This window comes from Magnusiomyces paraingens (genome assembly GCF_902498895.1).
Source record: "Magnusiomyces paraingens strain CBS 517.90 genome assembly, contig: contig5, whole genome shotgun sequence".
NCBI classification, from domain to species: domain Eukaryota; kingdom Fungi; phylum Ascomycota; class Dipodascomycetes; order Dipodascales; family Dipodascaceae; genus Magnusiomyces; species Magnusiomyces paraingens.
The window spans coordinates 2,512,512-2,527,490 of record NW_022474071.1 but is presented as its reverse complement, the minus strand read 5'-3'; the positions used below and the strand labels follow the sequence as shown (position 1 = coordinate 2,527,490).

General features: G+C 35.5%; 4 protein-coding genes across 4 annotated transcripts; 3 read left to right on the top strand and 1 right to left on the bottom strand.

The window, feature by feature from the left end:
* Positions 1–737: 737 nt before the first annotated feature.
* SAPINGB_P006425 (uncharacterized protein) lies at positions 738–1,910 on the top strand (the record flags this gene model as incomplete). The annotated part of the gene is made up of 1 exon (XM_032001136.1): positions 738–1,910. One exon carries the CDS (start codon positions 738–740, stop codon positions 1,908–1,910), a length of 1,173 nt encoding a protein of 390 aa, XP_031857027.1.
* A 4,214-nt stretch (positions 1,911–6,124) lies between these two features.
* On the top strand, positions 6,125–7,267 carry SAPINGB_P006424 (uncharacterized protein; the record flags this gene model as incomplete). The annotated part of the gene is made up of 1 exon (XM_032001135.1): positions 6,125–7,267. The coding sequence occupies one exon, from the start codon at positions 6,125–6,127 to the stop codon at positions 7,265–7,267; it is 1,143 nt and encodes a 380-aa protein (XP_031857026.1).
* A 99-nt stretch (positions 7,268–7,366) lies between these two features.
* On the bottom strand, positions 7,367–8,017 carry SAPINGB_P006423 (uncharacterized protein; the record flags this gene model as incomplete). The annotated part of the gene is made up of 2 exons (XM_032001134.1): positions 7,367–7,382; positions 7,644–8,017. The coding sequence occupies 2 exons, from the start codon at positions 8,015–8,017 to the stop codon at positions 7,367–7,369; spliced, it is 390 nt and encodes a 129-aa protein (XP_031857025.1).
* Positions 8,018–10,155: 2,138 nt separating this feature from the next.
* On the top strand, positions 10,156–13,593 carry SAPINGB_P006422 (uncharacterized protein; the record flags this gene model as incomplete). The annotated part of the gene is made up of 1 exon (XM_032001133.1): positions 10,156–13,593. The coding sequence occupies one exon, from the start codon at positions 10,156–10,158 to the stop codon at positions 13,591–13,593; it is 3,438 nt and encodes a 1,145-aa protein (XP_031857024.1).
* Positions 13,594–14,979: the final 1,386 nt, after the last annotated feature.

Below are 14,979 nucleotides of genomic sequence, written 5' to 3'. Positions count from 1 at the left end.
GGTTTACAATTTTTTTTTTTTCGCAAACCCCGAAGACATGACATCTTATAAGATAACAACTTTATTGATTATCATCAATCTTCTTGATTAAAATCTTTTTAATCTGATGGCAAAAAAAAAAACAAATAATGATATCTATATAATCATACTTATATAACGGACTGTAGAATGATTTAGTGCAAACATATCTTACAATTTAAAAACAAAAAGATGATCAGGATTATCAGGATTATCAAAACCCCAATAGCCTAAGGGCCGCTAAGGTTCTCCTAGTTGATCTGATTTCTTTCTTCCCTTTTTCCCGTCCCTCCATAAACAAAAACACTTTTTAAAAAATATTTACTTAAATCAACAAATTTATGATTATATTGATTATCGGGATTATAATCCTAATTAGTAGTTTGTTTTTTCTAAAAGTAAAGTGTTTCAAAAAAAAAATTTTTTTTAATCAATCCCATCTTTGTAAACTCCCTGATTTTTTTATACCCCAAAGCACGGCTTCAAAATAAAGACCACCAGAAAGGAAACTGTCGCCAAGCATTGATAAAAAAAAAAGCTATGAATCCATTAAATATTCAATTAGTTTAAATAATATGCTCTCATCCGTTTGTCGGGTTTTGCGCTAATTGAGAGAGAGAAAAAAAAAGTTCAGTAAGTAAGAATCAAATATAAATACCAGGCAAATCTTTTCTCATCAAGACCTGATACCAAAAAAAAAAAGTTTTTATTACTTTACAATGTCTTCTCTTTTTGAAAGTTCTGGAGACTTGGTACGCCGGTCATGTTCTGATCAAATCACTTTCAATGGTAAACTTGGGCTGCGCATTTCTTCAGTCCCTGTGATATTCGTGACCTCATTAATTGGAGTCATGTTTCCATTGGTTTCCTCAAAAGTCAAAAGAATTAAAATGCCTATGTTAGTTTACTTTTTTGCAAAATATTTTGGCAGTGGAGTTATTGTTGGAACCTCCTTTGTGCATTTGTTATTTGAAGCCGTCATGTCACTTTCCAATAGCTGTCTTCCTCTACCCTTCCAACAATACCCCTACTCGATAGCCATTGCATTGGTAAGCATGTTTTTTACATTTTGGATCGAAATCACAACCAGATATATAATCCGCAAACGAAACGGTGGTGAGGATATCCCACACACACACGGACCTTCTGGTCTTGCAAGTCAGAATCATGATGAGGAGATGGGTATGACTGAAATAACTCGTGATGTTGAAAACAATTGCACTTGTGAGGATACAAGTTATGATGATGAGCCCTGTAAGCGAGAAACAATCGAGACATTGCCGGAACCCATTCAAGAAACAGTCACAAGTACTACTAGTAACAACAAAGAGCCCGAGTCAGTCGATGCCAAGACCCTTTTAAAGCTCCACCAGACAGCCACCATAAACGTCAAAGCACGCCTAAGCTCGCAAGTGGCAACCATTTGTTTGCTTGAGTTTGGTGTAGTGTTTCATTCTATTTTTGTTGGATTAACATTGGCTGTTACCAATGAATCTTTTACTACATTGTATGTAGTCATTTGTTTTCATCAAATGTTTGAAGGCATGGGTCTCGGATCGCGGTTAGCAGAAACTTCATGGGGCGAGAAAAACGAATGGATTGCATGGGCGTTTGCTATGGCTTTTGCATTGACCACTCCAATAGGTATAGCCATTGGGTTAGGAGTGCGAAACACTTATCCTCCTGGCTCTGCTCATGCGCTTATCACCAATGGTGTATTTGATAGTATTTCTGCTGGGATTTTAATTTATACATCGTTAGTGGATTTGATGGGAATGGAGTTTTTGCATTCGGATGAGTTCCATGAAGCATCGTATGGGAGAATAATGTTGGCCTTTGGGCTCATGTGTTTTGGGTGCGGCATGATGTCAATGCTGGGCCGGTGGGCATAGATAGATAGATTGGAGGAGTATATTAGAAGTGTCTATAACTTGTACAAATTTGTATTTTTGGCAACCATTTCAAATAAATTTTAAAAAAATTAAATTTTCTTTTGAATTAAACAATTTTTTAAAAAAAAAATTAAATTGTTTGTTTGTTTGTTTGTTTGTTTTTATTCAAGAGTTATAGAATTATATAACATCAGCATCTGCGCTATCTTTCTTGTCCATACTATATATCTTTTCATTTTAATAATAAACTTTTAATTTTGGCTTCAACATTGCATCTCCAACAGCCCCAAAATAAGTCCTGATGCCAGCTTACGAGGAACAGGGGGTTAAAAATAATCAAACCTTCCCAACTTATCTCCACTTGTCTTCATCAACATTGTAATTGCATTTTTTAATCCTTCCAAGCAGAGATGAAGCTTAAAATCTTTGGTGAACCAGTCTTCTTTACTTAAAACACCAGTTACGTTACTTGATGGTTTTGTTAGGTGTTTACCTAACTCTTAATCAGGACCACAATTTAAGGTTTAGGGTTCGATGGTCTAGTCCACCTGTGTCAAAGAAGCGGAAAGTCACATGATAAATCCGCGAATTAAAAATTGGCCGCTTTTGTAATCCGGGTTTTTACCCGTACCCTGAATATGCACAGACACGATTTAGGCAATAATTGATTAGATTGTTTGCGAATCATTTTTTTTTTTTTTTGGTTTTTTTTATCTTATCATTAATCATTAGAGCCATTAACAACCAAAAATCTACAATATCTTTTTCAATATTTTAATTACTACATTTTCAGAATGAGCTTCATAGATTCAATTTCAATCATTATTTTCTCGATCAAGATGAAAGCAACGATGGGGATCAATCAAGAAGAGGAGGTTAATTTAAGCTATCGAGTAGATTGAAGCAGCAGCAACATCAATTCAACGAGAGAATGGACTCAGATGAAGAACATGGGAGGATGCGTGAGCTTGTATAAACTGTCATAAACTCTGTGAATAGATGTAGTGACAATGTGGCCGAAGTTATTTTCATTTATGGTGGTTGTAATATTAGATTTTTCTTAAACTGCTTTAAGGATGCCTTTATGACCTCTCTAGATGTTTTATCGTCACATTTCCTATTTTCTAATCACTCGTTTAAATCACCTTTAGTTTAGAAATGAGTAAAATCATAAGAACAATCATGATACATAGATGTCTCCTGTTGTTTAAGATTTATCACACCCATTCTGAGAGCGTCAATTTTTGGCACTTGAACATGGCAAAGCAACGCTTCCGGAACGTGATGTTATTTCACTGTTTTTTGATCAACTGTAGTCTCTAAATCTAGTTCTGATATTCTATTTAATTAATTCGTGCTGAAGGCTTATTTTTTTCTATATCTGCTGGGTTAATATACTTGAGAGGAAAGGGGGGTGATTTTCACAAATTAGTGCAGCAACCTTTCAATGAACAAGATCAATTGAGTCCTTATAAAAGGATTAAATTCCGACAATGTATTGAAAATATAATTTGCAGTCGTATTCAAGACATTGGTAGCTTCTCTCAGCGTACGAATAGACTTTTAAAGCGAACGGTTTGTTGGATTTGGAAGAATAAAGACCGTATAAAAGTTTTTCTGAATCAATTGATTGTTGACCCCTACAACAAAATCATTTAGCGCATCAATATTTTCATGATGTTATCTATTAGCAGAAACTTTGTTATCTGAAATGTTTGATTCTTAAGGGTCGCTATTAACAGGCAAACTTTTTGGTGTAGATGTGGATCAAACAAGTTTGTCGATAAGGTTGAGATCTGGTGACATTAAGGAGATGAATTAAAAATAAATAAAAAATATGACCATAAAATTTAACAAATGAAGAATAAATTTATAAAATAAAGAAAGAGAGTTGAATGTGTTGTGGTTGTTGACAATCGATATGAAAATGGAGTCTTAAAATATAAGAAAAATGGTTGTGGGTTGGGTTACTCTCAAAATGCTTGGGCCAAAAAATCTGGCCGAGTGGTTAAGCACCCTTTAAAAAAAACGCGTTACGAAAAAAAGGCGGATTTTGAGGAAAAAAAGTACACTTTCCTAATTGGGCTAAATCGAAAACGCGTTTTGGATTTTGACACAACTCCAGTCGGTTATGGCATCTGCTTAACACGCAGAACGTCCCCAGTTCGATCCTGGGTCGAATCATTTTTTGCATCTTCAACTAATTTGTATGTTTTTGCTTTGATAAGAACTTTTGATTCTTTGATCAAGTTTCTAAAATCTTAATGTTGAATTGTAGTGGACAAGAAACGTCTAAAAAAGTGCTTTTGTATTAAAGTTTGTGATATTACGTAATCGTACTTTTTCAAATGGGTAGAAGAAACTTTTTAGTGAACAACAAAAATTATGGGAAAGTGAAAAAACAAGCCCAGATAAGAAGGTAAAAGTATATCAAAACATTGATATATTAGATAAATATGATGATCTAAATATAAATTTATAAAATATTTTGAAAGAATTTAAAATAATTGAAAAAGCAGGGGGGTCGTTAAGAAAGATAGAAGATAGACAAGTGTGTAAATTTTCAGATTGTTGAACCAACTAAAGAATACAAGTTTAAAAGTAGTGTAAATATCACAAGTTAATATAAGATTTTTATTTACTAAATTACTTCCTAAATTTATTAACAAAATTTGGGTTTTTGTCCTTTATTTCTTTACTAATTAAAGATAATGGAAAATGTCAACTGTGAAATTCAGAAATTGCAAATTTTTACATAACTTTATAAAAATTTTATTTTTTCAGTGTGTTTTCAACCCTATTTAATCAATTAACTTTTTTAAGATCATCCAATAATAATAAGTTTTTTTAATAGATATTAAAACTATTCAACTCTTTTGCAATTAATTATTTTCAAAATAATTAGACATTATATACAGAAGTACAAACTACTGTAGTAAGGCCCACCACCAAATATCTAGACAAAAAAAAATTAAATTGTTTGTTTGTTTGTTTGTTTTTATTCAAGGGTTATAGAACTATATAACATCAGCATCTGCGCTATCCTTTTATTGTCTGACTATGTGACTTGCCGGTTTTTCATTTGTACCTTTTTAGTACGGATGGTTTCTGTTCTGTGCGTCTCCGGTAGCCCGGAAGATGGGCCCTGATGCCAGCTTACGAGGAACAGGGAGAACCAGTCTGTCGGTCCCAAAACCTTCCCAACCCATTTCCACTTATCTTCACGGACGCCCATGTATTTCTTAATCTCTTCCGTCAGAGATACGGCCCGCAATCACCTGCAGGCTATTTAGACTGTACGGAAGAGTCGGCATTCCTGTAACCAGGGTAGCCTATGGTTTTTCAGTCTAGGTGTATACTCCCGTACACATCCTCAGGAAAAGGGGGTATTCTGGGAATCGAACCCAGTATCTTCCGCTTTCGAGCGAACATGTTATCCTTTACACCATCCAGCCCTTTCCCCAAAAACCAGCCCTTTTTTTTCAGTAGTGTATGTAAATTTTCTTCACGTCTTTATATAGGCATGGCCGCGCACTTTTTCAATAATCACTTTATTTACAGTGGTCTCTTGGCCCAGTTGGTTAAGGCATCGTGCTAATAAACAAGCAACTTCCTTGTGATACGCGAGGATCGGCGGTTCGATCCCGCCAGAGACCATTATCTTTTTGTTTCAATTGAGTTACTTAAAGTATTTTTTTTTTTTCAAAAATTGGAAAAGGTAGAAAATAAATCAATTTAACAATATATATATAATTTTTATTTTTAAGTTTTGTCCCACATAAGTTTTTTTTTTTTTTTTAGTCCCACTTATTTGAAAATCGTTTTGAACCGAGGAAACTCCCACAATGTTTTTCTACTATATAGAGCGGCTTTTTTCTTTTTTTTTATATATATATTGGAATGTGTGGGGTAAAGAATTAGTTTTACAATTACTAATGTACCACGTGACATATTTTATTTTAAAAATGGCCGTCCTGCCACTCAATTTTTTTTTTTTTTTTTTCCTTCTTTCTTTCTTTTTTTTTTCAAAAAAAAACTTTTTATTTTAACCCAAAAATAATAATACTTTCTTTCATCAAATTAATAAAAAAATAGCTCAAATATTTTTACTGTTTTCAGTTTATACATCATACCAAAAAAAGGATAAAATAAAATAAAAAAATACTTTCAAAATACTTTCTCTAACTTTCTTCACTCGAAAATACATTTCTAAAATGCCCATGGCTTTTGTTGCAGCGGCTGCAAACGCCACAGCTTTTCAGACCCCCACGGCCACAAATCCCCCACCTCAAGTGCGGTTTTCATCCAGCTCGTCGGCTACTGGGACAGCCCAGATTCCTGAGATTTCAGTATTGTCACCTATGGTAACACGAGTGCTTGGTCTTAACCCAGGCAAGTTTACATTGCAGGGAACCAACACGTACATTATTGGAAACGGCGCACGGCGGGTGCTGATAGATACCGGCGAGGGCCAAGAAGAATACCATGAAAAATTGGCCAAGTATGCAGCATTGGTTGGGTTTGAGATTGAGGCTGTGCTGATTACGCATTGGCACGGAGATCATGTTGGTGGCGTGCGAAAGATTCTTGAACATGCAGAGGAGCGGCAGCAAAGGAAGAATCCAGATGAAGGTGGTATTATACCAACCATTTACAAGTACCGGCTGGACGATGAGGTTGTTGCAGGACTAAGGCCTGTGGAACCGCAACCTCATTGGGAAAAGCTTGGGGAGAGTGCCAAACACGGATGGCAGTTTGTTGGTGTTGCAGATGGAGAGCGGTTAGACTTTGATGGGTTTTCATTGACTGCGCATCACACGCCTGGACATGCAGCAGACCATTTGGTTTATTGGTTGGAGGGACCTGAAGAGACTGCGATGTTTAGCGGTGACAATGTACTGGGAGAGGGATCTACAGTATTTGAGGATTTGGGAGAGTATTTGGATTCCTTGGAACGAATGGCACGGGTGCTTGCTCGAGCAGGTGGAAGTGGTAGTAACAGGAGGGTGCGGGTATATCCTGGGCATGGGCACGTGATTGAAGATGGTCATGGCAAGGTTCGAGAGTACATTGGGCACCGGGAGCAGAGAGAGCGAGAGATTGTGGGGTCTTTGCGGAGGCATCATCAGGGACAAGTTAGTTATGGGGATGGGTTGAGAGACGGGGTTTCAAGTGTTGGAGTGATGGAGATTGTGGAAGATTTGTATCGGGCATATCCTGCGACGTTGCATGGAGCAGCTGCGCGTGGAGTTGTTTTGCATTTGACGAAGCTTGAGCGGGAGGGCCGAGTTGAGAGTGAGCATGGCAAGTGGCGGTTAGTTGGAGAGATTGGAGAAGAAGAATGGTGTAAGTTGTAAAATTTTGGGGAATATTTTGATTTAAACATTTCTATGTATTATTTATAATATATATATATCATGGTATTTTTTTTTTTGTTAACTGGAGATGAGATGAGATCAAGCTTTTGGTCGTCTATAAAAAAAGGGTTATTAGTAGGTTAGTTTGTTAGTTTGTTAGTAAGGAATAAGTAATAGTAAGTAATAGTAAGTAATAGTAAGTAATAGTAAGTAATAGTAAGTAATAGTAAGTAATAGTAAGTAATAGTAAGTAATAGTAAGTAATAGTAAGTAATAGTAAGTAATAGTAAGTAATAGTAAGTAATAGTAAGTAATAATGAAAGGGGGAGAGAAGTTATTATTGATTTCTTATGGGTAGTAAGATAGGGAAACATACTTGAAGAGTAAAATGTGAGGTTCTGGTGCATGGTTTTCGTAGTGTTCCCATCCCAGAGATTGGGTGATTCCTAAACCACGCCATTCCTGTTCGAGTAGGATTCTGAGGGTTCCAGTTTCCGGGTTAAAGTAGTCTCGTGGGATAGCTTTGAGCATTGTTTTGGGGAGCATGACGTGGCGGTACTCAAAATTATCATCAGAGTAGCGGGTGGAATAGTGGATCATTTCCTGGAATTCAACAATACGAGCCTTTTCTTCTGGAGTAAGCATCCGCGGCCGCTGGTGATGCTGCTGCTGTTGCTGTTGTTGCTGTTGCTGTTGCTGTTGCTGTTGTTGAGAGGTATGTGATGATTGTTGTTGTTGGTACTTGTCCATGATTATAGAGTTTAATTGAGAGAGTATTTAGAATGGAGATTTTTGAAAGTGAAGTAGAGGGAGAGGGAGGGAAGTGATAAGGAAGAGAGTGTTTGTATTTTCGTGATATTATTTGAAGTTTTTTTTTTTTTTATTTTTTGTTTGATGAGATTTTGTAGTATTTAGATGTATATAGTAATTTGATGATAGTAGTAAATTTTAATATTTTGGTGATGATGATGATGATTTTCAATTTAAAAAATAATAATTAAAATAATTAAAAATAAAATAAAATAAAATAAAATAAAATAAAATAAAAAATGATAGACAGTACAGTGAAGAGTAACCGAAGATATACGTTAAACTACTAGATTTGTATTAAAACAATGAAAAGATAAAAAAAAAAAACTACAGATTATAACAATTGAATTTTTTTTTATTGTTTATATTATTTTTATTATATACAAATATATTCTTCTTTCTTTTAATACTTTTTTTTTTTTGTTCTTTAGATCTGGTAAGGTTTAATTATTTTTTTTTTTTTTTTTTTTTTCAAAGGGATTTTTATATATATATATATATATATATATATTTTTTTTACAAGTGAAATTTTTTTTTTTTTTAAGGAGGTTTTGAGATGGGAGTTTAAGAAAATTAGATAAGCGAGAGTGGTGGTAGTGCAAAATATTTTTTTAAAAAAAAAAAAAATTATATAAATAAATATATATATTTGTTACAATAATAAAGTTATGTGACATTACAAATATTGATGTAATAAATCTATGTAATAAATTTTGCGCTTCTAATTATTGTTTTCTTTTTTCTTTTTTTTCGGGTCTCGGAACTTTAATTTTTCAATTTTTTTTATTTTTTTTATTTATTTATTTATTTATTTTTTTATTTATTTATATATGAACCTCCTCTTTCTCTCCTAAGGAGTACCAGGTCTATTAAAATTGTTCTCCCCCACAAATCTACTGGATCAATTGATTAGTTGATGATTAATTATAGTTAAAGTTTTGTTAGTTATTAATAATATTATTATGACTAGTAAATAAAGATTTTAAACTAAATTTGCATCAGCCTTCATTCCTTACAATTCCCGCTATTGTTGTTGATGTTGTTAATTTTAAAGATATTTATTTATCATCATCATCATCATCGTCACCATTATTATTGAAAAAAAAAAAAAAAAAAAAAAAAGAGTTTCTTTGCTTTTATAAAATTTGTTTGAGCTTTTTTTTATTTATTTATTTTTTTGATATATTAATAATTAATAATAATAATTAATAATAATAATAATAATAATAATAATAATAATAATAATAATAATAATAATAATAATAATAATAATAATAATAATAATAATAATAATAATAATAATAATAATAATTCAGGGGTTTTTTTTTCTTTTGTTTATTTATTTTTGGAATCTTTAAGTAGTGTCGACTTAAAGACTTTCTGTAATTCATTCTAAGCAAACCAAACAAACCAAATATACCAAATAAACCAAACCAAACCAAACCAAACCAAACCAAACCAAACCAAACCAAATCAAATAAATATAAATTCTACAATAGTTGATGATTTTTTTTTTGTAGCAACAATAATAAAGGTGGTGGTAGTAGTAACTATTTTGATGAAAACTTCTCATCAAATATATTTTTTTTATATAAAATAGAAAATACAACTTTTATTTTTATTTTTATTATTTTTTTTTTTTTTTAGACTATAAAAATTATATTTCATTTCACCCTTTTTTTTTTTTCTTCTCTTCTATTCTCAATATAGACAAGGACATTTAAAAAAAAAAACCCAAAAAAAATAAAATAAGAAAAAAGTTTTAATTTAATTTAATTTTTTTCAATTTTAGTCTTTCTTTCTTTTTTATTTCTCCATCTTTTTTATTTCTCCATCTTTTTTATTTATATTTATTTATATATATATATTTTTTTTTTTAATAATTAAAATTAATTAAAAAAAAAAAAAAAGGTCTAACATAATCCGACATTTATCAATATTTATGTCCATGCCAATTTCAATTCTAAAATCACCAACTTCAACTATCTATCTCCTGCTCAAGCTAAAACACAAGCTCAAGCTCAAGCTCAAGCATTAGAAGCCCCTTAAACTTCACCGTTTTCTACATCTGAAACAAAATGTCTGACCGCACAAAAACTATCCGAAGATCCTCTTCTTCAACTCCTATCCTACCACAAGGCCCAGATGCTTTCCTCCCTTCAAAACAACATCAACAAACTTCTCAAAATAATCATCATTATAACCAACAACATCAACAACATCAACAACATCAACAACATCAACAACATCAACAACATCAACAACATCAACAACATCACCAACATCACCAACATCAACATCAACAAAATAATCCCATCAATCAATCATCCAACCAACAATCTTCTTCAACTCAAACAAAACCAAACCCAAATCCTTACCATTTACCCCTCTATATTGGCCTTAATCTTCCAGCTGATGACCCCCAATTCTATCTAACTAATTCTATCCCCACCGCCACTACTGCACGAGGCTCCCTAGGATCGCCAGCGTCAGGTTCCACTGTAACCTTACCCAATAAAGGAACCTCCTCCTCCTCCTCCTCCTCCTCCCCTTTAATCAATCCTTCTAAACTTGCCCAAAAACCTCACCTCAAAATAATAACGCCTGGCCCAGCAAACTCCTCCTCCAGCCCTGCCTCCACTGCCGGATCAATACTCAAACGTACAGATTCCACTCTCGTTCAAGCAGCCCTGAACGCCAATTATGACTTTATAACCTCTCGCGTCTCCTCGCAAACTTATATCGACAAAGTCAAGAGTATCTACTTTAAGACAGAAGCAGCCTTGGATCTTGCCGTTGCTCAAACAAATGGTCTACCTAATAATAATAATATTATTAATAACAATAACAACATACACCCAACAGTCTCCTCTCCTTTCGATGCTATGATTGTACCCACCTTGACACATCGAGACTCCGTCCTCACTCCGGGGTCCCATCTTCGCAATGTCATCACAATCATTGCGCCTTGGGTCGAACTTGATGCAAATACTCCGCGCGTCGCCGCGCTGGCCGCAGGCGTCGCCGTCGCAGAAACTGTCTACGCTGTAAAAGCCGGAGTTTCCAAGCTTCTCATCTTTGGACCTCGTCGTAGAACAAATCTCGACCAATATACTCGGGCAATGGCTCAAGTACTTGCCGCAGCAGGTCCCAATGTTGCTGTCTTTGTCTCAATGGCCTTTGCTGAAAACGCAGCTCCAGCTATGGCCCCAGCAACGTCTCATTCAAAATCAAACACTGCAACAAGCCCACAGCAAAAACAACAACCACCATCATCATCACAGCCATCAGCACAACCATCAGCACAACCATCAGTACAACCATCCCAAATCATGGTCCCTTCAGTTGACCCGTTATCCCTATGGGACCTCTGGAACTCTCTCAGAGCTGCTCTCAATTACCCTAAAAATTTGCACGTAGCATTACAAGTGCCTCCCAATTGTGCCACTCTGCCTCCAGTCGTACTCGACCGATGGTACGCTGAACCTGTGGCTATGCTCACAATCTCTAGTCAAATCTTCATGCCCAATCAAAAGGGGTACCCAGTGCTGCCTAAAGCTACCCAAACCCTGCTTGGTCGCTTCTTTAATAAATCTCCACACATTGTACTCTCAGATATCTACAAAACCCCCCCAGACAAGCAGCACGGCCCACTCAATGACAACATCAACATCAACAATAACAATAACAACGATGACGACGAAAACTGTGCTTTTACAGGAGGCTACGCTTCTTTTTTAATGTATATCCGACACCTCCTGCGCATTCGTCCTAAACCTACCCCAGTGTTCAGCTTCGGAGCTTCCCATAGAGACGTTCTACAACTCCCATTACAGCCCCTCGCAGATAGCCTTCCAGATGCTACCTACGCCGTGTTTGAGCGTGACCCCGTCAAGTATGCTCTCTACGAACGCGCAATCCATTCAGCCCTATTTGATCTCCCAGAATCACTGTCGCATGTCACTATAGTTGTAGCCGGTGCTGGTAGAGGTCCGCTTGTGGACCGGGCTCTTGCAGCTGCCAAACGCGCGCGACGCACTGCACACATTTACGCGCTGGAAAAAAACCCAGAGGCTTGTGCAACGTTGCGTCGACAGCTGGCCACAAACTGGACCAAAGAGCGGCTAAATTATTATTACAATGACATGGAGGACGATGATGATGACGAGACCCAGAAACAAGGCTCAAAAGCTCCTAAGAATTGTGTCGAACTCGTGTGCACAGACATGCGTGCATGGAGCCTGCCTGCCGGCGGGCCCCGGTATGCTCACGTGATTGTGAGCGAATTGCTTGGGTCGTTTGGTGATAATGAACTTTCACCTGAGTGTCTTGATGCCCTGGACACTAACGGCGTTCTGGATCCAGAACACGGCGTCATGATTCCGCAGTCATACACTTCATGGTTTGCTCCAGCCATGTCTGCGACCTTGTATGCGTCTGCACGCGAGTTCCCGTTGCAGGACATGTTACAGAGTACCGGCCAGGGCAAACACTCAGCACCAGCACACCAGCAACAACACCAACACCAACACCAACACCAACACCAACACCAACACCAACAACCTCGGCCGGCCAATGCGCAGATGCAAATGCCATACGTGGTGCTGCTGGACGCGGTGGATCGTATTGCTCCAAACCAAATTGCCAAGGCATGGACGTTCACCCACCCGTCAGCATATGGTGCACGGTTATTGCGGCAGTACGCGCACTCTGCAGCTGCGTCACCGTATTACCGCGTGAGCCCGTTGGACGCCATTGGGCTGCACGCGCCTACCAGTCCGACGTCCACCCGAGCCAGTCCTGGAGTGGGTTCTGTTTTCTCGACTTCTGCAGCTGCAGCTGCTGCCACAACAACTACAGGCAGTGCGTCTGTTGCATCGTCGCTGATGTCTCTACAAGCAGAAACAGGGGCTGTTGGTGGGGAAGTCCAGTCGGCAACAGCAGCTGCAGGAGCAGCTGCGGCGGTTGCAGCGTCACGGACGCTTTCGGCAGTGACGCAATCTAACAGACACAACACGCGGAAAGCTAAACACACGTTCCGAGTGCCACGGCAGTGTGTGATGCATGGGATTGCTGGGTACTTTGAGTGTGTGTTGTATAAGGACATTGGGTTTTCGACGCGACCCGAGACGTTGCAGATGGGGAGCAAAGACGGGCGGAAACGGGAGAATGAGGAGCAACCGGTGATTCCATTTTCTGAGGACCTAGTGTCATGGTTCCCGTTATGGTTCCCGTTGAGTGCACCGTTGTACGTGCCGGAAGGTGCAGAGCTAGATGTGGCACTTTGGCGGGAAACGGATGGCGGACGGGTATGGTATGAATGGTTAGTAGAGGCGTATCTTCGGGAAGGCGGGCTTGTTCCGATGCCGTTGGAGGGTAGTACAAGTAGCGGTAGTGGTGAGGGTGCTCGGTATGTGGAGGAGGTTTATATGAGGATGCAGCAGAAGCGGCGAGTACGGGTTGGAGTTTCTGAGTTACATAATGTGAATGGAGAGTGTTATTCCATGTATTTGTGAAGAAGATGGCAAAGTTGAATAGAATGAATGAATGAATAGATGAATGAATGAATGAATGAATGAAATGTTTATTTTAGTTTAATTTAATTTTTAATTTTTAATTTTTAATTTTTAATTTTTAATCTACAAGTAATTACGGGATTATGGGATTTTTAGGAAATGATTTTATAGAATAAAGTCTTTTTCTCCCTTGAAAGAATTGAGTGAAACTTTTTCTTTTTTTTTTTAAGACAGTTTCAAGTTTAAATTTGATGTTAAAAAAAGGGTTTTATTTTAAAAAAAAAAAATAACGAGATTTATTGATGAATGAATGAATGAATGAATGAATGATTTCTTTTCTGTATGTTTTTGAATAAAAAAAAAAACAGAGCTTAGATGTTCATCTCAATTTAAAATAAACGAGGTAAACAAAGTTATGCTTAATATCAAACGAAGAATTTTTATTTTATTATTTTAAAAGAAATGAAAAATTAAAAAAGAAAAAAAAGAAAAAAAAAAGGGTATTGTTTTTTTTTTTTTTTTTGATTGAGGGAAGTAAGAAAAGAAAAAAGTTTTAAAGTAAATAACTAAATAAGTAAGCACGTTTGAAGATTTATGGGCGTTGCAAATACACGCGTGTAGAGAAATCTTAAAAAGAAAGATATTTTTTTATTAAAATAATTTTAAAAATAATTTTAAAAATAAAATAAATAAATTAATAAAAAATAAAAGATTAAATAATTATTTAATAAACAATTTTAACATTTAAATAGGAAATATAAGAAAATACTTTTTTTTTTTCAATGTTTCTTCTGATTTTTTTTTAAAGTAAAAAAAAAAAAAAAAAAAAAAGAGTTATGACGACATTGATTTGATTTTAATTACCTAAACAAGAAAAAATTAAAAAAACAAAATTTTTTTGATTGAAAATAAAAAAAAATTTTTTTCATATATTTTTTTTTATACAAAAAATAAAAAAAAAAACAAATTGCTCATTTTTTTCTAGGATATTTATATTCCTTTAAATCCAAAAGACCGATATAATCAAATACGCTTGATTGAAACTTTCAGATTCCTTGTTGTTTTATCAGAGTCCTTGTCTAACAATAAAATGACTTGAAAGAAATTTCATGAAAAAATAATAATAATACTAGTAATACTAGTAATAATATTAATAAAAAAAATTTTCTTTCTTGATTATTGGATACGCAATATTCAATAGGATCTTGAAGAAAGAAAGAAAGAAAAAAAAATCTCGCGCTTCGTTAAGACAAAGGTGTCACAGACTGGAATGACTTGAAAGAAAGAAAAGAAAGAAATCAATCTGAGCGCAGGAGAAAAAAAAAACAAATTAATTTATATTTAATGCATTTTCTGGTAACGAATCAAAAAAAAAAAAAAAAAAAA